This window comes from Diaphorina citri, unplaced genomic scaffold (genome assembly GCF_000475195.1).
Source record: "Diaphorina citri unplaced genomic scaffold, Diaci psyllid genome assembly version 1.1 scaffold36, whole genome shotgun sequence".
Lineage (NCBI taxonomy): Eukaryota > Metazoa > Arthropoda > Insecta > Hemiptera > Psyllidae > Diaphorina > Diaphorina citri.
Genome location: NW_007377473.1, coordinates 2,659 through 25,015, shown reverse-complemented (window position 1 = coordinate 25,015; position 22,357 = coordinate 2,659). Strand labels below are relative to the sequence as shown.

Here is a 22,357-nt window from a genome sequence, read left to right as displayed (position 1 = left end):
AAAAAAAAATCTTTCCTCTTTTCATACAACGTGCTCCTCCTAACTCCGCTCTTATCAACGATTGCATTTGTGACCTTGAAATTGAAGCAATGATACAGTACCTTGGCGTGTGTGTGTGTGTGTGTGTGTGTGTGTGTGTGTGTGTGTGTGTGTGTGTGTGTGTGTGTGTGTGTGTGTGTGTGTGTGTGTGTGTGTGTGTGTGTGTGTGTGTGTGTGTGTGTGTGTGTGTGTGTGTGTGTGTGTGTGTGTGTGTGTGTGTGTGTGTGTGTGTGTGTGTGTGTGTGTGTGTGTGTGTGTGTGTGTGTGTGTGTGTGTGTCTTGGCGTGTGTGTGTGTGTGTGTGTGTGTGTGTGTGTGTGTGTGTGTGAGAGAGAGAGAGAGAGAGAGACAGGAACTCCAATGTCAGTACTATAGTGCTGACTAGTACTGAATCAGCCTGTGAAGAAAGTGCAACGTATCTTTTGTTTTAGTTATACCCATTGTCACATACACAATTGATTGCATATACCTACATACATAATCTCAAGTGGTCCGCGAGATTTTTGGTTTATCAATAGTGGTCCGCCAATTCTAAAAGGTCTGTTCTATTTCTTTGAACAGTATTGGACAAACTGTTAAATTTGCTTGAAGTTGAAGATCATTTTTTTCCTTAGAGCAAAGGATCTGTAACAACAGGGGTCTTATCATCCCAAAGTCAAAGAGAGAAATAGGACATTAGCTGTTTCAAGACTAAAAAAAAATCTGTTTATTAGTGCCTGATTTGAATTTTTCATTTTTACAAACTTTTGGATTTTTGTTTTTGCTTCTGACTTTGGAATCTTTGGTTTGGATTATCAGCATCCAGTGAGCCAGTGACCTAGACCTAACTGGATGGACTACTGGATTAGCTAAAGCTCTTGGACCACCACACTGCCGTCATGGACCTCTTCACCAGTTACATGAAGCATATCTGCTTTGCTCTGTTCTTGATCCTACTCCCGGTAAGTCACCAAACTTGATCAACCCATACATAGTTGTGACAAAGTGCGTTGGCGTTCTCACAAGGATTTAAAGGTGTCCTCTCCTTGATAGCTTCAGAGTTCTCTTTTGATCGACAAGGTTTGGTTTGGACGGATTTTCTTACAAGCGACCCACACTGTATAGACTTGTTTTCATAGATCGTATTGCTGGAAAGGCAGTAGGTAAGGCTACGTTGACTAATTCTTTTGAGCTTCTACCTAGCCACATATGTAACTCTAGTACAGCCATTCTTAACCTATGGTCCGTGGACCACTAGTGGTCCGCGAGAAGGTTTCAGGTGGTCCGCGAGAGGTGAGTAAGGAAAAGGTCATCGTGTCTCTATTTTATATAACATATCCCTAAGAAAGAAAAAAAAAATCTTTCCTCTTTTCATACAACGTGCTCCTCCTAAATCGTTGCTGAGATAAAGTTTTACCCGGATTTTTTTAAACAAGGCACAGTGAAACCTCCCTTAACGTTAACGGACACCTCCGAATAGCGGACACTTTTTGGGGAAAAGGGCCTTTTTTGTCTGTTTCCTTTTCTTTTTCCTTCCTCTTTTTTATGCCACTGTCTACACACTACTCAAAAATCACTTTTCAAGTAGAGCAATACTTGACAGTTGTTTTGGCATTATGTTCTTGAGCAAGAGATCAGAAGAAGTCTGGTTTCTCGCTCGTATTGTTGTAAGTGCTCATTTCATCATCTATCCTAAAAAGTTTATTCTCTTTCAACTTACCACGCACCTGCTTCCGTGTGTATATTGTTCATGATGTTTTTCAGAAGTCCAATATTGTCGTAGGACACCACAGCACCATTCCGATCACAGGGCGTAGCTCGGTTCACATACTTTGCGCTTCGTTTTGAACTTTTCGGACAGTCTATATTTCGCGTCACCGAATGTCCTAAGGCTCCTTGGGGTAGCCAGGATCTGGTCATTTCAGTCACTAGGCTGCTTTTGGTGCTCGTTCCACTTCCCAGTCCATGGGGTAGACAGCTTGCTCTGATCAGGTCGTTTGTTGGGTCTAGACTGCTGGTTTGACTACTCCCTGTTTCATCCATGTAGTCTACGCGATGGTTACCTTTCAATCAAAAGAGGAAAATAATAACAATTTGCTTTTTTGTTTTATAAGATTAATTTATTTTTACCAAAACAAAAGACCAAACCAAAGCACCATCAAACCAAACCAAAACCATTTGGTTTACCAAACCAACACAAAACATTAGAACAAAAGATTGAGTTTTTATATTCCTCTTGATTTTAAGTTTGTTTTACCAAGTGCTGTGTGTATCCTTAAAAGCTAAAAGTGTGTCTAAACATAGTTGACCGGCCGAAACAGAACTATGGCAGTGTGAACGGTTCAGTCATGTCGATCGACGGCCGGCCGACTGTGTGGACACATTGCTAATGCCGGCCACTGACGCTCAGACCGACAGTCGAAATGTATGTAGCAGAAAAAAGTTTTCATGTTGGTTAATCCAATAAATCTAATCCCCTATAATTTTAAGTGTTTTTGTATCAAATTATCGCGATATCTTCCTCTTTTTAGGATGTAGAGTTTTTACACTCACCTTTATGAATCCTTTCCAGGGTTGTCTTGAGTTTTTGGCACTGCGGATCGCAAAACAATTTAATTCTGGATCGGTTTCTTGCTTGACTGCAGCTTTTCTTTCTAGCAGCAGCCTTGCCGTTCATTTTGTTCTTTGATGTTTTCTTTCCGGTCGTATCCGTTTATTTAGGATTGAGTCACCCCTGGCAGGAATCAAACCTGTGACCTAGTACTTACATGCCAGGTTCACTATCTTCCAAGCTCAAAATGGAATGTACAAACTATTTAGTTAAGTTCTCGGTACTTGTCAACCTGCTTGTAAGATATAACCCCGCCTGTAGATGACGGACCCTGTAACCTACCTCGTGCTGTAGGTAACGCTTGGATTGAAGTACTTCTTCCTAATGTAGCTGGACCCGGTATCACACATATGTATAACCCCTTCTGTAGATGACGGACCCTATAACCTACCTCGTGCTGTAGGTAACGCTCGGATTGAAGTACTTGTTCTTAATGTAGCTGGACCCGGTATCACACTTATAACCCCTTCTGTAGATGACGGACCCTATAACCTACCTCGTGCTGTAAGTAACGCTCGGATTGAAGTACTTCTTCTTAATGTAGCTGGACCCGGTATCACACGACACTAGACTGGCGTAGTCATTATAACCTCTGTGCAACACGGACCCGCCATTCAGACGAGCTTTGTACATGACACACGGATAATTTGGGTTCCTGATGGGGAGTCACTTGGGATTTGGATGAGTTAGAAGTTAGAAGTTCATCATTGAACATGATTACAACGCAGGGTTTGTATGAAATGGGAACGATAATGTATTCGTTTGTTTGGTATCAGCCAATTTAAAACACTTGGGATTTGGATGAGTTAGAAGTTAGTTCATCATTGAACATGATTACAACGCAGGGTTTGTATGAAATGGGAACGATAATGTATTCGTTTGTTTGGTATCAGCCAATTTAAATTGAAAGAAAAATAACTGAAGTACTAGAAAGTAAAAAAACTGAAGAGACGCATTGTTGTCCATATGAACTCGTGTATTTAGAATATCTTTTCCTAAAGCCCACCACTCACGATGAGTTTTATAACTGAAGTAATAGAAAGTAAAAAACTGAAGAGACGCATTGTTGTCCATATGAACTCGTGTATTTAGAATATCTTTTCCTAAAGCCCACCACTCACGATGAGTTTTATCGCATGCGATGATCCATCAGTCGAACTTATCGGATAGAAATTCCCCCCTCACGACGAGATCTATCGCATGCGATGGACTGATCAATCATCGCATGCGACAAAACTCATCGTTAGTGGCGGGTTTAATGAGTAGGTAAATTCATTACTAGTAAAATTATCCATGTTTTGTCTTCCCGCTCAGTCGCTACAATCGTCAGCAGTTTCAGAACTATCTGCACAGCAACAGCAGCAACATTGCGTCAGCAAACCAGACTTATAGAAAGTAAAAAAAACTGAAGAGACGCATTGTTCTCCATATGAACTCGTGTATTTAGAATATCTTTTCCTAAAGCCCACCACTCACGATGAGTTCTATCGCATGCGATGGACTGATAAATCATCGCATGCGACAAAACTCATCGTTAGTGGCGGGCTTAATGAGTAGGTAAATTCATTACTAGTAAAATTATCCATGTTTCGTCTTCTCGCTCAGTCGCTACAATCGTCAGCAGTTTCAGAACTATCTGCACAGCAACAGCAGCAACATTGCCTCAGCAAACCAGACTTCCCCCGTTGAGTTCTATCGCATGCGATGGACTGATCAATCATCGCATGCGACAAAACTCATCGTTAGTGGCGGGCTTAATGAGTACTGAGTAGGTAAATTAATTACTAGTAAAATTATCCATGTTTCGTCTTCCCGCTCAGTCGCTACAATCGTCAGCAGTTTCAGAACTATCTGCACAGCAACAGCAGCAACATTGCGTCAGCAAACCAGACTTCCCCCGTTCTGACTTCCTTGGTTCATCCTCGTCAGTCAGCAAACCACAACACCGGCCGCAGAAGTACAAATACGGACAGGTACACATGGCAATCTTTCGCGCTGATCGACCCAGCTTGATTTTTCGCGTTGACTTCGAGGATTCTTTGCTTTTGCTAGAATCAGATGAATTTTTCGAACGCTTCCTCTGCGCTTTCGAACGCTTTGAACTTTTCGATTCCGTTTTCCGTGATTTTTTCCATCGCTTGATTTTGGTCAGATCGATACGGAAATTTTTAGACTCCTCCTCGCCGTCTTGGTTTCGTGACAAGTCGAGAACGCCGCGGACAAAGCTGTAGCCTGAATATCCGCAGATGAAACTAGCTAGAATGGTGTACAGTACTAGGAGGTCCATGGCTATGTATCAGAAAGGCTGTTCCTTAAAAAGGGTCGATATGTGGGTGTCACCCTTCTTGGGTAAAAACTCTCATTTTAAATTTTTAAATTGGTTTGTATCCTAGGTGCCACCTACACCTACAATACCTAGGTATTACATACCTACAGTGTGATACGTGGATAGCCAAGTTTTCCCGCCTGGATATACAGTCTTGGTAATTTTTTCAGTGACCTTCACGGCTGAGTGGTCATTGGATTCGACTTGCACCCGGGAGATCCGGGTTCAAATTTTCAACGGGTCAAAAACAATTTATTATATTGTTGGTTTTGTTGTTGTTCTTCTTATGATTATGATTGTAAACATTATTGTAGGTACTTGTTACAAGTAGCAATTGGTTCTGATGAAAATGGGAATAAATCTACAATTTTACCCGGTGGTAATGAAAAGGTAGTGTGTCTGGGATACAACATCCTCTAGACACCAGAATCTAGTTACTATAGTTGCATTGGATATGTTAAGTTCTATTGGTTAACCTGTTAGGTACCACCTTAGTCAACACATTTTGACTTCTGAGAAAAATGAAAATGAGAAGACGAACTTTCTCTAAATTTTGGTACGAATAACGCCAATAACGGTCTCGGGGCCAAAACTAAAGATATGAAAGAAGTAAACGTTTCCGAACTTTCTCAAGATGTTAGCCCTGAAAAGCGGAACTTTGGCCCTGTATAACGACCTTATCTCTGCAAATTTTGAACGCCTCGGGCCGAAATATAAATTTGCGAGAAATGCGAACAGTTTTTGAGCTTTCTTTTAAAAGTGGCCTTGAAAATGAGAAAACGAACTTTCTCTAAATTTTGGCATGAATAACGCCAATAACGGTCTCGGGGCCAAAACTAAAGATATGAAAGAAGTAAACGTTTCCGAACTTTCTCAAGATGTTAGCCCTGAAAAGCGGAACTTTGGCCCTGTATATTTGTATAACGACCGAACAATCAAACCATGTATTTCTGTGAACCCGCCCCCGGGCCATTTTGATCTACCTCATCTACCTAATTTATAAAGTAGGTATCTCTGCAAATTTTGAACGCCTCGGGCCGAAATATAAATTTGCGAGAAATGCGAACAGTTTTTGAGCTTTCTTTTAAAAGTGGCCTGAAATAGCGACTAACCCCCGGGGTCAGAAAGTGAGTTTTACTTTGTGTTCCCCGGCCTAAACCGTACATTCTATGAAACCGGCCCCAAGGAAACTTTTGATCTAGGACTTTGGACTCTTCCTAGTAATGATGTTAATTTTGCTCTGGAATTAGTCTGGTCGGATTAGGGGGTGATATGGATTACACATAATGGTAATGAATTACAATGGCTACCGTAGTTCCCATGACCTTGAATCTACAGACACCTTGTTTCCGTATATTTAGTGTCTGCCGTAGAAATTAGGATTAGAGTTTTGTTACATTTTATTTATTCTTACCTATTCTGTTGAATTTTTGTTGGAACTGATTAAAATTTTTGTTCTGAATTTGAACAAAGACCTCTATGGTAAAATCGGGCTTGAGCGGGAATCCGGCCTAGCGCTTATAAGGCAAACGCGCTACCAATCAAGCTAACTAGTAACTAGGCTGGCTGGGGGCAAAGAATATCCGGCTATATTCATTTGAACGCACCCCTAAGATAAGATAATCTTGTGCTGCGCTCTCACCCATTCGTGAAGTAGAATTTTGCAAAAGAAAATCATGGGAGAAAATACCGTACTCTTACGTGGGTGTTTCTTAATACGACTTATTCTCAATGTTGCAAAGGAAATTCTTGAGGAAAAAATCGGAGAAAATGCTGTACTCTTACGAGTACATATATGGGTGTTTCTCCTATAAATGTCTACTTCTGTAAAGTTGTACTGCATGAATGACATTCATTGGATTCAAATGAATTTGCTTTCAAGAATCAGGAACAAGCTTTGAATTGACTCTCAATTTGTTCCATTTCGTGACAGTTTGGTAACTTTATTGTGAGGACTGAGGTTTTTCTGTTCCCTTTTGGTAACTTATTTGTGTAGAGTAAGGTCTTCCTGTTCCCTTTTCTCTTTCCTTCAGACTTTGGTTAATGTAGCTTCCTCTGTCCTGGTTATGTTGTCTTGATGTTCCTATCCCTTTTAATCGGACGGATGATGACCCTGATGATGAGACTCCATGGGTGACATGGTCACTCCGCCGATTTTCGGCTCAAGCGTCATGTTATCTGAAAAGAAGAAGACGAAAGTTAGGCGATTTCAGTACGAAATAATTCATCTTTCCCTAGTAAATTAAATCCTCTGAGCCAGCCTAATTAGCTTGGTTGGTAGTGCTTCTACCTTTTAAGCCCTAGGTCGCGAGTTCGATTCCCGCGCGGGCCCAACTTTACCTATAGAACAGATAAAGTTCAGTCTAAGAACGACTGGTTTTCTCTTATCCTGTCCTTTGCTTTTTGATTTCCGGACGATAAGACCACAGTAGGACGATAAGACCGATACTTAATTGCTAGGTCAACCTCGGATTGAACTCAATCGTGAGACAATCTAATCGTGAGACCCTTCATCAAACCTTTTTTTTTAGCATTATCTGAGCAGAGGACCTGGAACTGGGCCGTTTCTACTTCATACTTACTCAACTGGAAAAACCAATAGCCATCATGGGTGGGAACATAGGACCAGACGTAGTCGAATGTAGTAACGGTCCAGGAATTTGTGGGGAAAATAGTGGTGGATCCAGAACGCCACGTTACATTATCCCGCATCACCCAACGTAACCTCTCTTATCCTGTCCTTTGCTTTTTGATTTCCGGACGATAAGACCACAGTAGTTATGGTGGGGTTTACCGATACTTAATTGCAAGGTCAACCTCGGATTGAACTCAATCGTGAAACAATCTACGGTGATAAAACTCGACCTAGAGTTCCCTTCATCAAACCTTTTTTAGCATTATCTGGGCAGAAGACCTGGAACTGGGCCGTTTCCACTTCATACTTACTCAGCTGGAAAAACCAATAGCCATCATGGGTGGGAACATAGGACCAGACGTAGTCAAATGTAGTAACGGTCCAGGAATTTGTGGGGAAAATAGTGGTGGATCCAGAGCGCCACGTTACATTATCCCGCATCACCCAACGTAACCAAACACACTCCACTCCGTACGCATTGCGGTAGATCATGCCACCTGTAATTACACATCATTTATACTAAAGTCTCGGGTTCAATGCACACTGTCGACAAAAAAAAAAAAGCTGATTAATAATATTATTAAGCCAGAGGCAATATTTATGTAGAAACGTGAAAGTGACATTTCCACTAACTTTTTTGTCTAGCACATTGCATACCTAAATAAAATTACACGGCATTCATACAAAATATTTAATTTGCGAAAAAATGACCCTTCGTTTGTTAGCGTTTACAAGGCAAGGTAGACGCGCTAACTTCCAAGCTAACTTTTTCAACTTTTTAGGGAGTTTAGGAGGGTTTTCCCCCATTTTTGAAAACAATCTATTACCTTTTTTTATTAAGTAGCTACTTTTTTTACTATAAAATAATAATGGGACCCAAAAATCTTTTGAATCTCATTCAGACCATGGTATGACAAAATTACCTCCGCTGATTCCATCCTTGAACGACATCTTGAGTCGGGTGTCCCAAATGCCCCCATCTGGTTCCTTCCACTGCCATGTAGTCACTGTATGAGATCCGGTGAGTGTTTCGTTGTGAATAGACACGGTCCGCGGCTGAAAATGAGAAAACGAACTTTCTCTAAAATTTTGGCATGAATAACGGTCTCGGGGCCAAAACTAAATTTATGAGAAAAGTAAACGTTTCCGAACTTTCTCAAGATGTTAGCCCTGAAAAGCGGAACTTTGGCCCTGTAGGTATAACGACCGAACCATCAAACCATACATGTATTTCTGTGAACCCGCCCCCGGGCCATTTCGATCTACCTAATTTATAAAGTAGGTTAAGTAGGTACCTATCTCTGCAAATTTTGAACGCCTCGGGCCGAAATATAAATTTGCGAGAAATGCGAACAGTTTTTGAGCTTTCTTTTAAAAGTGGCCTGAAATAGCGACTAACCCCCGGGGTCAGAAAGTGAGTTAACCTTGTGCTCCGCGGCCTAAACTGTACATTCTATGAAACCGGCCCCAAGGAAACTTTTGATCTAGGACTTTGGACTCTTCCTAGTAATGATGTTAATTTTGCTCTGGAATTAGTCTGGTCGGATTAGGGGGTGATATGGATTACACAAACATAATGGTAATGAATTATTACAGTGGCTACCGTAGTTCCCATGACCTTGAATCTACAGACACCTTGTTTCCGTATATTAGTGTCTGCCGTAGAAATTAGGATTAGAGTTTTAATAATATTTTCAGTGACCTTCACGGCTGAGTGGTCACTGGATTCGACTTGCACCCGGGAGATCCGGGTTCAAATTTGCAACGGGTCAAAAACAATTTATTATATTGTTGGTTTTGTTGTTGGTGTTTGTGTTGTTGTTGTTGGGATTTTTTTTTTTTTTTTTTTTTTTTTTTGACAGAGAGAGTAAAATCGGGTTTGAGCGGGAATCCGGCCTAGCGCTAGGCAAACGCGCTACCAATCAAGCTAACTAGGCTGGCTGGCTGGCTGGGGGCAACGAATATCCGGCTATATTCATTTGAACGCACCCCTAAGATAAGATAATCTTGTGCTGCGCTCTCACGATGAACTACACGACTATTCCATCTTGACGGTCAAGCTTGTGCTGCACTCTCACGGTCAAATGTAGAACTCTTTAACATGGTGGAGGAGGGGGAACATAAACAAAACGCATTTAAAATTTTGAATTTTTTTTTCAGTCTTTGAAAAACCACGGTCGTCGTAGGTGTGCGTGTTTTAGCCGTTAAGTTTCTATTGCAAAATGTTAATGTAAAAATTTCAGTCTATCTTTTAAACATTTATCTTTTTCTCTTGTATTTCTGTATCTAATACCTTCCCCTAGAGCTGTAGGAAAATCGTACTTTTTGTGAATGAATGCGCTCTCACGATGAACTACACAACTATTCCATCTTGACGGTCAAGCTTGTGCTGCTCTCTCACGGTCAAATGTAGAACTCTTTAACATGGTGGAGGGGGATGGGGGAACATAAACAAAACGCATTTAAAATTTTGAATTTTTTTTTCAGTCTTTGAAAAACCACGGTCGCTGTAGGTGTACGTGTTTTAGCCGTTAAGTTTCTATTGCAAAATGTTAATGTAAAAATTTCAGTCTATTTTTTAAACATTTATCTTTTTCTCTTGTATTTCTGTACCTAATACCTTCCCCTAGAGCTGTAGGAAAATCGTACTTTTTGTGAATGAATTAACCCTATCAGTTAGTGATTTTGTGATCAAACTTTTTGTTGAAAAGTGTGCTCTTTGGATTTTATCACATCTTTTGGATCCGGCTTATTGGAATTTACCTGCTTCACCACATCTGATTTGCATAACCTCCAGATCTCCTCTTAGTTAGTGGTAAGCCCCCAAGATTGTAAGATCACTTTGTATTCATTGTTCATTTTTGTCAACCTTTTCTGATTCTGTTATCTGTTCGGTACCTACTTGGTACGGATCCGGCTTATTGGAATTTACCTGCTTCACCACATCTGATTTGCATAACCTCCAGATCTCTTTTTAGTTAGTGGTAAGTCCCCAAGATTGTAAGATCACTTTGTATTCATTGTTCATTTTTGTCAACCTTTTCTGATTCTGTTATCTGTTCGGTACCTACTTGGTACCAATGTCCGTTGTCATTTTAGTCAAAGTTCACCAAGGTTCATTCTCAATCTCTAGGTCAGAGTCCAGAGAAAGAGAAGTAGGAGTAAGAAGCTTTCGTAATACATGGGTAGATAATACTTTTTCTATGCCTCTCTTGTTAACAGTTGATGTTTTTCTGTGCTTAGCGTATTAGATTGTGTAGGTGTAACTGGTCAGTTCATGGCTATTTCATATTAACTTGAAAGTTCTGTAGTGCTTTGCTGTTATACTATTGAATAGCTAATAACAAGGACCACAATCTCAGTTTAAACTTAGGTTAACTGATATTTTGAGCAATATTTTGATTGGCTGATTTCAAACTCTTCAGCCAATTTGGTAAGTAGATTGCTTAAATCCAAGAGTTAGTAGGTGTCCACAGGGGAGAACAGAACATGGACCCTTGCTTCTGTACCAACCCAAGAGAAAATCAAGAAATTGAGTGGAGTATTTTTTCTGCAATGGTCTTGGCTAGGGTCAATGTCCATGTTCTGTTTTCACTGTTTTGGCCACTCACTTAAACTTAAATGAGCCTTTTACTTAAGTGCTAGGTTGGGGTACAATTTTTAACTCAGGGCTAATTTCAGCCTTAACAGGTACCTAAGGTTTGTTCTCAGAACAGCTGACTTTCTCCTGTCCTGTGTTCCTTCTTTCTTTGAGCGTATTAGATTGTGTAGGTGTAACTGGTCAGTTCATGGCTATTTTACATTAACTTGAAAGTTCTGTAGTGCTTTGCTGTTATACTGTTGAATAACTAATAGCAAGGACCACAATCTCAGTTTAAGTTTAAACTTAGGTTAACTGATGTTTTAAGCAATATTTTGATTGGTTGATTTCAAACTGATAGATTTCTTAAATCCAAGAGTCAGTAGGTGTCCACAGGGGAGAACAGAACATGGACCCTTGCCTCTATCTATACCAACCCAAGAGAAAATCAAGAAATTGAGTGGAGTATTTTTTCTGCAATGGTCTTGGCTAGGGTCAATGTCCATGGTCTGTTTTCACTGTTTTGGCCACTCACTTAAACTTAAATGAGTGCTAGGTTGGGGTACAATTTCCACTCAGGGCTAATTTCAGCCTTAACAGGTACCTAAGGTTTGTTCTCAGAACAGCTGACTTTCTGCTGTCCTGTGTTCCTTCTTTCTTTACTTTTGGGATGATAACAGTTCAGCAGGTACAGTTCTCTATAACCAATTTCTGAAGAAAGATTTATCCAATGGGACCAGCTTAAATTAAATCAAATGTGCATAATGGGAGTATAAATCAAAACAAATGTGTGAATTACATGATTGATGGGTTGACATAATATTAAGTACAATTAAAGTAAGTACCTAGTAAGAACCATAAAATCATATTACCCCACATGTGTTAGTAATGTTAGTATGCAGCACAAATCCCAACTATTATGCTTAATTCTCAACATTAATTATTAGACTTAATTAACATTGTCAACTCTCTGCAATAAAGCAGACCCTTAGGTACTTTAGCATGTGTACACACAATTCTGGATACTTGATGCATGTGTTTGTGTATCCTCAGGACAAATTAATTAACAAAGTGTCAATCCAAGTGATTAGGTACCTACCTAGTTTATGTGTTTGATATTTAAAACTTCATCCATTATGATATATTAGGATAACAAGCACAGGTAGGTAGTTAATTTTGATAAGAAAGACTTTTCGCTTTGTTTATGAAATGGTCAATGACTCAGGTTCTTGTAATCCTTAAACTTGCAGGTAAGGGAATAGGAAAAAAAAAAAAATCCTGATGTACCTATTTGAGTTTGACCTACTCAGGCCCGTTGCACACACACCGGTTTTGGACGACCGATTTTTTTACCGGTCGTCCAAAACCGGTGTGTGTGTTTTTAATTCCAATAAAATAAAGTTAAATTCCAATAGTGAAGCCCACGTCGGAATGGGACCTTGCACACACGCCGACCGGTCGCGGTGCCGGTCACTATTGGAATTTGGACGACCGGTAAAAAATCGGTAGTCCAAAACCGGTGTGTGTGCAACAGGCCTTACTTTGGTGGGTACCTAAGTTCCTATTCCTACTTGCCTTGCAGTGAGTGGCCACCTATTATTGTACCTTCTCACAAAGGTCAACAAACCTAATATTAAAATAGGTAATGAAAAAATCTCTATAGGGAATTAAAAAAAAAAAGTTGGGACTACTCATTTTGAATTTACTTCCATGAGGGATTACTCCCTCAGTTTCATGACTCAAAACGAAAATTTCAAACGTAATAAAAATAATCAGTTTCACAGGAAGCTTGATAACACACTAGACTGCATAATCCCCTCTGGTGATAGAGATGACTATTTTCTAGTGATAAGAGATCCTCCGCAGTCTAAATAGAGCACTATACTGAGAGATAATGCCTAGAAGTCAAATGTCAAAGAGGTAGTTCTGTAGAAATATACTGGGAATGGGGAATTTCCATTGTTTGATGATAATGTCATAGATTGTCATAGTAGGTCCTAATGGAAAATTGTACTGTTATATGGGGTAGGTTGTGTAGACAGAAGATTCCCAATCCCAATGAATACTTGTTACTAAAATGTCGTTCTGTAATTACATAATAAATAATATGTAGAAAGTAAAAATACTTACCTTTTGCTAAATTTTATGGCTACCTACTTGGTTGGCTAGGGTTGCTAAATGGAAATTATGTATTTAAGTAGGTAAGTACTTAGTTGACCTGTTGAGAAAAGGAGAAACTTTAACCATATCTATTTATGTTGGTACATTGATGGGTTTTTAATCTTTTAATAATTGGCAAGATAACTTTTTTTACATAAATTTACTTAAGTGTTACAAATGGCAAGTTCATCAAACCTGCATTCAGTGGCAACAACACTAGGGTATTTATTGTATAATTTTATTACATCAAACACTCGTAACATTTAATAGAGTTCACATGTGTAAATATCTAGTTAAGTGTAGTAATGATGTAGTCACAGGTTAGTGTACCTATGCGTGTTAACTGTGTGAACAGCATTAGGTATGTGTGGAAATTTCAACAATTCAACATTTCAATGAGTGTAGTAAACAATGTAGATGTGAGTTTACATAATAAAAATTATCATTCTGTCCTAGCAGGATACTTTAGTAATCAACTTATGATAGCTATTACTTAGCTACCTAAGTAAGTAGGTATATTAGGTTTTGAAAGGGAGGAAAAATCTGATCTTTCGAATAGATTTGTCGCATTTTGCATTCGTTTGACTGCTGTCTATAGAGAGAACATTTTAAAATTCAATTCAATGCTTCACGTGGGAGTAAACTCTATCTCCCTACTTACCTGTTTCATAAAAAAGTAGGTAGTACCTGCTTCTTTCTTTTTACAAGCTTTTACTTACTTATTCTAAATTAAGATAAGCTTGCTTGCTGTCTTGCAGCCGATTTCATTCCATGTAGGTATGTAGGTACATATTTATTTAATCGTTTGTTTTACCACTAGGTGGGTAGATAAGTACCTGCGTATTTCAGGTTTCCTTCCGAGTATTTACCTACCTAGCTCATTACGCTTTTCTGGTTAAATGCTTGAAAGTTTGTTTTGAAAAATGTTTACTTTTCGCAAAAGTTTTTTTCTGTTGGAAATTGAATTAGATTTTTACTTTTCAAACCCCGACAGCATCGAAGCATAATGCTAAGGACGTTCTTTTTCCTTCCTTAATTGTAATTCAAGCATTTTTTCTCCGTTTAAGGAAATTCAGAGAAAGTTTTATTTTGATAGAATGCTCTTCATGATTTATTGTAAAAAAAAATCCTCTAGGAAAATCTTTTTTTTTTTGCTATAAGAAGGTACCTACCTACCTACTTACTTACATTGTATTCTTTTACTAGTAATTGGCGGTGATTTATCGGTGTATGTAGGTATTGTAGGTACATATTTCTTTAATCGTTTGTTTTACCACTAGGTGGGTAGATAAGTAAGTACCTGCGTATTTCAGATTTCCTTCCGAGTACCTACCTACCTAGCTCATTACGCTTTTCTGGTTAAATGCTTGAAAGTTTGTTTTGAAAAATGTTTACCTTTCGCAAAAGTTTTTTCTTGTTGGAAATTGAATTAGATTTTTACTTTTCAAACCCCGACAGCATCGAAGCATAATGCTAAGGACGTTATTTTTCCTTCCTTAATTGTAATTCAAGCATTTTTTCTTCGTTTAAGGAAATTCAGAGAAAGTTTTATTTTGATAGAATGCTCTTCATGATTTATTGTAAAAAAAAATCCTCTAGGAAAATCTTTTTTTTTTTGCTATAAGAAGGTACCTACCTACCTACTTACTTACATTGTATTCTTTTACTAGTAATTGGCGGTGATTTATCGGAATGACTATCATTGTGGACCTGACGTGGGACGATTAGGTATTTGGATTCCCTATCATTTCTAATTCACTAGAATTATAATGTTGCGGGCCATCTGACCTACAATCTATGGCAATTCATAAGAACATGGACTAAATGGACGTACAATTCCCTACAACTTACTCGCAATTCATTGGAATTTCTGGGTGTATTTCCCGTCATTTGTACGCAACTGTGAACATACGATGCTGTGGGGCAACTCCTTAAGATATGGCCTATATTCCTATATTGGTCAGAAGCATTAAAGAGATACCTAGTAGACACGGGTACCATCATCCCATTACACACACAATGCAGTGGAACAAATTACTCAATGTTGTTTTAACAGTTTCCAACAAGGCAAAGACAACCTTTAAATACGCTACCGTGAGAGGGTCACAAGCTCAAAAGTCGTCACAATTTCAAGTCCACTTGGCTTTTCTATAGTAGGTAAGTAATTTTCGAGTTGTCAGTTTACATCCAATGTTCGTCACCAAAGAAAAAGTAAAGACCCGAATTTTCTTCTCTCACTGCGTATCCAAATTTATTCTTACCTATTTTTGTTGGAACTGATTAAAATTTTTGTTCTGAATTTGAACAAAGACCTCTATGGTAAAATCGGGCTTGAGCGGGAATCCGGCCTAGCGCTTATAAGGCAAACGCGCTACCAATGAAGCTAACTAGGCTGGCTGGGGGCAAAGAATATCCGGCTATATTCATTTGAACGCACCCCTAAGATAAGATAATCTTGTGCTGCGCTCTCACGATGAACTACACAACTATTCCATCTTGACGGTCAAGCTTGTGCTGCTCTCTCACGGTCAAATGTAGAACTCTTTAACATGGTGGAGGGGGAACATAAACAAAACGCATTTAAAATTTTTGAATTTTTTTTTCAGTCTTTGAAAAACCACGGTCGTTGTAGGTGTACGTGTTTTAGCCGTTAAGTTTCTATTGCAAAATGTTAATGTAAAAATTTCAGTCTCTTTTTTAAACATTTATCTTTTTCTCTTGTATTTCTGTATCTAATACCTTCCCCTAGAGCTGTAGGAAAATCGTACTTTTTGTGAATGAATTAACCCTATCAGTTAGTGATTTTGTGATCAAACTTTTTGTTGAAAAGTGTGCTCTTTGGATTTTATCACATCTTTTGGATCCGGCTTATTGGAATTTACCTGCTTCACCACATCTGATTTGCATAACCTCCAGATCTCCTCTTAGTTAGTGGTAAGCCCCCAAGATTGTAAGATCACTTTGTATTCATTGTTCATTTTTGTCAACCTTTTCTGATTCTGTTATCTGTTCGGTACCTACTTGGTACCAATGTCCGTTGTCATTTTAGTCAAAGTTCACCAAGGTTCATTCTCAATCTCTAGGTCAGAGTCCAGAGAAAGAGAAGTAGGAGTAAGAAGCTTTCGTAATACATGGGTAGATAATACTTTTTCTATGCCTCTCTTGTTAACAGTTGATGTTTTTCTGTGCTTAGCGTATTAGATTGTGTAGGTGTAACTGGTCAGTTCATGGCTATTTCACATTAACTTGAAAGTTCTGTAATGCTTTGCTGTTATACTATTGAATAGCTAATAACAAGGACCACAATCTCAGTTTAAACTTAGGTTAACTGATATTTTGAGCAATATTTTGATTGGCTGATTTCAAACTCTTCAGCCAATTTGGTAAGTAGATTGCTTAAATCCAAGAGTTAGTAGGTGTCCACAGGGGAGAACAGAACATGGACCCTTGCCTCTGTACCAACCCAAGAGAAAATCAAGAAATTGAGTGGAGTATTTTTTCTGCAATGGTCTTGGCTAGGGTCAATGTCCATGTTCTGTTTTCACTGTTTTGGCCACTCACTTAAACTTAAATGAGCCTTTTACTTAAGTGCTAGGTTGGGGTACAATTTTTAACTCAGGGCTAATTTCAGCCTTAACAGGTACCTAAGGTTTGTTCTCAGAACAGCTGACTTTCTCCTGTCCTGTGTTCCTTCTTTCTTTACTTTTGGGATGATAACAGTTCAGCAGTTAGAGTTCCTTATAACTATGTATAACCAATTTCCGAAGAAAGATTTATCCAATGGGACCAGCCCAAATTAAATCAAATGTGCAAAATGGGAGTATAAATCAAAACCAATGTAAATTTTAAATTACATGATTGATAGGTTGATATAATATGAAATACCTACAATTAAAGTAAGTAGTACTTAAGAACCATAAAATCATATTACCCCACATGTGTTAGTATGCAGCACAAATCCCAACTATTATGCTTAATTCTCAACATTAATTATTAGACTTAATTAACATTGTCAACTCTCTGCAATAAAGCAGACCCTTTGGTACTTTAGCATGTGTACACACAATTCGAGATCCGGGTTCAAATTTTCAACGGGTCAAAAACAATTTATTATATTGTTGGTTTTGTTGTTGTTGTTCTTATGATTATGATTGTAAACATTATTGTACTTGTTACGAGTAGCAATTGGTTCTGATGAAAATAGGAATAAATCTACAATTTTACCTGGTGGTAATGAAAAGGTAGTGTGTCTGGGATACAACATCCTCTAGAAGTCTAGACACCAGAATCTAGTAACTAGTTGCATTGGATATGTTAAGTTCTATTGGTTAACCTGTTACCACCTTAGTCAACACATTTTAACTTCTGATAAAAATGAAAATGAGATTTTTTTTAAAGAGGTTTGACAGAGGGAACTGTAACTGCTATGGTCTTACTGTCCTGAAATCGAAGAGAGAAGGAAGACAGGATAGGAGAAAGCCAGCCGTTCCGAGAACGAACATTATCCCATCAGGATAAAATCCACACCGGTGTGTGTGTTTTTAATTCCAATAAAATAAAGTTAAATTCCAATAGTGAAGCCCACGTCGGAATGGGACCTTGCACACACGCCGACCGGTCGCGGTGCCGGTCACTATTGGAATTTGGACGACCGGTAAAAAATCGGTAGTCCAAAACCGGTGTGTGTGCAACAGGCCTTACTTTGGTAGGTACCTAAGTTCCTATTCCTACTTGCCTTGCAGTGAGTGGCCACCTATTATTGTACCTTCTCACAAAGGTCAACAAACCTAATATTAAAATAGGTAATGAAAAAATCTCTATAGGGAATTAAAAAAAAAAAGTTGGGACTACTCATTTTGAATTTACTTCCATGAGGGATTACTCCCTCAGTTTCATGACTCAAAACGAAAATTTCAAACGTAATAAAAATAATCAGTTTCACAGGAAGCTTGATAACACACTAGACTGCATAATCCCCTCTGGTGATAGAGATGACTATTTTCTAGTGATAAGAGATCCTCCGCAGTCTAAATAGAGCACTATACTGAGAGATAATGCCTAGAAGTCAAATGTCAAAGAGGTAGTTCTGTAGAAATATACTGGGAATGGGGAATTTCCATTGTTTGATGATAATGTCATAGATTGTCATAGTAGGTCCTAATGGAAAATTGTACTGTTATATGGGGTAGGTTGTGTAGACAGAAGATTCCCAATCCCAATGAATACTTGTTACTAAAATGTCGTTCTGTAATTACATAATAAATAATATGTAGAAAGTAAAAATACTTACCTTTTGCTAAATTTTATGGCTACCTACTTGGTTGGCTAGGGTTGCTAAATGGTATCTACTTTTACGTTATTGAAACCCTAATAACTTTATCTTAATTTGAACTGCACTCAGGATTCTTAGGGTGTAATATTATACACTTATATTTTTTCATGAAGTTATACCTGCTGCAACTCAGCTAATATGTAGCAAAATCTCAGTAGGTAAAATATGTTATTAACTATACCTGTCTGAAGTAGGAGATAACTACCAAAAGCAGGTATTACCTACTAGAAGGAAAATAATGGACTGAGATGATTCACATTTGAATAAAATAATACCTACACAGGTAAATTGCTATAAGTATGTAGGTATTAGGTACATAGTATGGAGGTATCTACATATATACCTAACTCTCGTAGGTATATAGGCGGTATAGGTACTTCATCGTATGTAGGTATCTACCTAACTCGTAGTAAAGTTTTTCTATAGTATTAGGTACCTACCTACCTAATTGAACTATTTTATCCAAAAAGTGCAAAAATTGAATAAAACAGCTTTAGCGTTTTTTTTTTTATTATTTTTTTTTTTTTTATTTTTTATTTAACCCACAGGGTTGCTAAATGGAATTTACGTATTTAAGTAGGTAAGTAGTTGACCTGTTGAGAAAAGGAGAAACTTTAAGCATGTCTATTTATTTTGGTACATTGATGGGTTTTTAATCTGTTAATAATTGGCAAGATAACTTTTTTTTACATAAATTTACTTAAGTGTTACAAATGGCAAGTTCATCAAACCTGCATTCAGTGGCAACAACACTAGGGTATTTATTGTATAATTTTATTACATCAAACATTAACATTTAATAGAGTTCACATGTGTAAATATCTAGTTAAGTGTAGTAATGATGTAGTCACAGGTTAGTGTACCTATGCGTGTTAACTGTGTGAACAGCATTACTTAGGTATGTGTGGAAATTTCAACATTTCAATGAGTGTAGTAAACAATGTAGATGTGAGTTTACATGATAAAAAATATCATTCTGTCCTAGCAGGATACTTTAGTAATCAACTTATGATAGCTATTAGCTATCTAAGTAAGTAGGTATATTAGGTTTTGAAAGGGCGGAAAAAATCTGATCTTTCGAATAGATACATATGTCGCATTCTGCTTTCGTTTGACTGCTGTCTATAGAGAGAGCATTTTACAATTCAATGTTTTACGTGGGAGTAAACCCTACCTCCCTACTTACCTGTTTCATAAAAAAGTAGGTAGTACCTGCTTCTTTCTTTTTATTTCAATGAGTGTAGTAAACAATGTAGATGTGAGTTTACATAATAAAAAATATCATTCTGTCCTAGCAGGATACTTCAGTAAGTAATCAACTTATGATAGCTATTAGCTACCTAAGTAAGTAGGTATATTAGGTTTTGAAAGGGGGAAAAAAGTCTGATCTTTCGAATAGATATGTCGATGTTTTCGTTTGACTGCTGTCTATAGAGAGAGCATTTTACAATTCAATTCAATGTTTTACGTGGGAGTAAACCCTACCTCCCTACTTACCTGTTTCATAAAAAAGTAGGTAGTACCTGCTTCTTTCTTTTTACAAGCTTTTACTTATTTTAAATTAAGATAAGCTTGCTTGCTGTCTTGCAGACGATTTCATTCCATGTAGGTAGGTACGGTACATACTTATTTAATCGTTTGTTTTACCACTACTTAGGTGGGTAGATAAGTACCTGCGTATTTCAGGTTTCCTTCCGAGTATTTACCTACCTAGCTCATTATGCTTTTCTGGTTAAATGCCTGAAAGTTTGTTTTGAAAAATGTTTAAGTACTTTTCGCAAAAGTTTTTTCTTGTTGGAAATTGAATTAGATTTTTACTTTTCAAACCCCGACAGCATCGAAGCATAATGCTAAGGACGTTCTTTTTCCTTTCTTAATTGTAATTCAAGCATTTTTTCTTCGTTTAAGGAAATTCAGAGAAAGTTTTATTTTGATAGAATGCTCTTCATGATTTATTGTAAAAAAGATTCCTCTAGGAAAATCTTTTTTTTTTTTTTTTTGCTATAAGAAGGTACCTACCTACTTACATTGTATTCTTTTACTAGTAATTGGCGGTGATTTATCGGAATGACTATCATTGTGGACCTGACGTGGGACGATTAGGTATTTGGATTCCCAATCATTTCTAATTCACTAGAATTACAATGTTGCGGGCCATTTGACCTGCAATCTATGGCAATTCATAAGAACATGGACTAAATGGACGTACAATTCCCTAGAACTTACTCGCAATTCATTGGAATTTCTGGGTGTATTTCCCGTCATTTGTACGCAACTGTGAACATACGATGCTGTGGGGCAACTCCTTAAGATATGTCCTATACCTATTCCTATATTGGTCAGAAGCATTAAAGAGATATCTAGTAGACACGGGTACCATCATCCCATTACACACACAATGCAGTGGAACAAATTCCTATATTGGTCAGAAGCATTAAAGAGATATCTAGTAGACACGGGTACCATCATCCCATTACACACACAATGCAGTGGAACAAATTTCTCAATGTTGTTTTAACAGTTTCCAAAAAGGCAAAGACAACCTTTAAATTCGCTACCGTGAGAGGGTCACAAGCTCAAAAGTCGTCACAATTTCAAGTCCACTTGGCTTTTCTATACTTAGTAGGTAGGTGGTAATTTTCGAGTTGTCAGTTTACATCCAATGTTCGTCACCAAAGAAAAAGTAAAGACCCGAATTTTCTTCTCTCACTGCGTATCCAATGTCGCAATTTCAAGTCCACTTGGCTTTTCTATAGCAGGTAGGTAATTTTCGAGTTGTCAGTTTACATCCAATGTTCGTCACCAAGGAAAAAGTAAAGACCCGAATTTTCTTCTCTCACTGCGTATCCAATCAGTTGGTTTCTGGTTTATTTGGTTTCCAAAGAATTGACTCCTTCTCACCTACATCTGTGAGCTATCAGTGATATTGCTACTAACACCAGTTAGTTACTAACTGGTATACCCACGTGTTTCGTATACTGTGTCTAGGTACTCTATTGTATTGTAGAGATGTAGACCCATGTTTTGTTGTTGGTGTTGGTTCGAGTCCAAGTCAACTCATTCGAGGTGTATTACTTACTCTGAAGTGGGGAACGACATTTGTGACAAGCAAAAAGTATGGGAAAAAACCAAGAAAGTAGAACAGAATTCAAATTCCTCCTTTCTTTGTTGTTGTTAGGTGTTCTTGTAGTTGCTTTTCTGATTCCGAGGGAGGGGTCATGATGGCCTTTTGGCTCGGTTTGACTGTTAGTAGGTACCGCAACCCGGGTCTTTCTCTTCATGCACTGTTTTCATGCTATTTTTTTTCTATTGAGTACATGTTCTTCTCATTCAATTTGCCTTTTCTTTATTGTTCCTACCAGAAATTTTTGCACAACTCAGGCATTTCCCTTTTTTTTTTTCTCGCACAGACCTATTCTTCCTGTTCCATGTAGGTAATTCTTTCCTTACACTTCCAAAGATCTTCCTCAGAACCTAAATTTCAAATCATTCAGGGAGTCGTGAGATTTTTCAAATATGTGAAGGTCGTTTGTTGACATTTCCTCGTGAGGTAAATCATAATCAGACATTCACCAACGTCAAGTGTAGTCACATTCTTGCATTCCAATTCTTTCACTGTTCTCTTGGTTTTGATATGTTGTGACTTATGAATAATATCAGGACAAGAAAAGCTGCGGAGATCTCCATGAAATGTTA

At 38.0% G+C, this 22,357-nt stretch overlaps 3 protein-coding genes across 3 annotated transcripts in view; all 3 read right to left on the bottom strand.

Moving 5' to 3' along the window:
• The window catches only part of LOC103512181, a 6,926-nt gene extending 4,748 nt beyond the window's left edge, over window positions 1-2,178 (bottom strand). Inside the window, exons 1-2 of the mRNA XM_026825834.1 lie at window positions 1,738-2,178; window positions 1,003-1,165 (exon numbers count right to left, since the gene is read on the bottom strand). Coding sequence (XP_026681635.1) covers window positions 1,003-1,165; window positions 1,738-2,060 — 486 coding nt within the window. The 5' untranslated portion in view covers window positions 2,061-2,178. The remainder of the gene's footprint in view (window positions 1-1,002; window positions 1,166-1,737) is intronic.
• A 1,856-nt stretch (window positions 2,179-4,034) lies between these two features.
• Window positions 4,035-4,915, bottom strand: LOC113468619. The gene is made up of 2 exons (XM_026825695.1): window positions 4,516-4,915; window positions 4,035-4,300 (listed from the first exon to the last, which is right to left on the bottom strand). The coding sequence occupies exons 1-2, from the start codon at window positions 4,913-4,915 to the stop codon at window positions 4,230-4,232; spliced, it is 471 nt and encodes a 156-aa protein (XP_026681496.1). The 3' UTR covers window positions 4,035-4,229.
• A 1,909-nt stretch (window positions 4,916-6,824) lies between these two features.
• LOC103512305 lies at window positions 6,825-20,926 on the bottom strand. The gene is made up of 4 exons (XM_008477068.3): window positions 20,888-20,926; window positions 8,513-8,645; window positions 7,901-8,086; window positions 6,825-7,132 (listed from the first exon to the last, which is right to left on the bottom strand). Exons 1-4 carry the CDS (start codon window positions 20,924-20,926, stop codon window positions 7,047-7,049), a joined length of 444 nt encoding a protein of 147 aa, XP_008475290.1. The 3' UTR covers window positions 6,825-7,046.
• Window positions 20,927-22,357: the final 1,431 nt, after the last annotated feature.

Coding starts and splice junctions, on each gene's coding strand:
- LOC113468619 (XM_026825695.1), bottom strand. CDS start 4,915: ATGGACCTCCTAGTACTGTACACCATTCTAGCTAGTTTCATCTGCGGA. Junction 4,301..4,515: donor GTCAGAACGGGGGAAGTCTG/GTTTGCTGACGC, acceptor GGGGGAAGTCTG/GTTTGCTGAGGCAATGTTGC.
- LOC103512305 (XM_008477068.3), bottom strand. CDS start 20,926: ATGACGGGAAATACACCCAGAAATTCCAATGAATTGCGA. Junction 8,087..8,512: donor CAAGGATGGAATCAGCGGAG/GTAATTTTGTCA, acceptor GTGTAATTACAG/GTGGCATGATCTACCGCAAT. Junction 7,133..7,900: donor CTATTGGTTTTTCCAGCTGA/GTAAGTATGAAG, acceptor TCTTCTTTTCAG/ATAACATGACGCTTGAGCCG.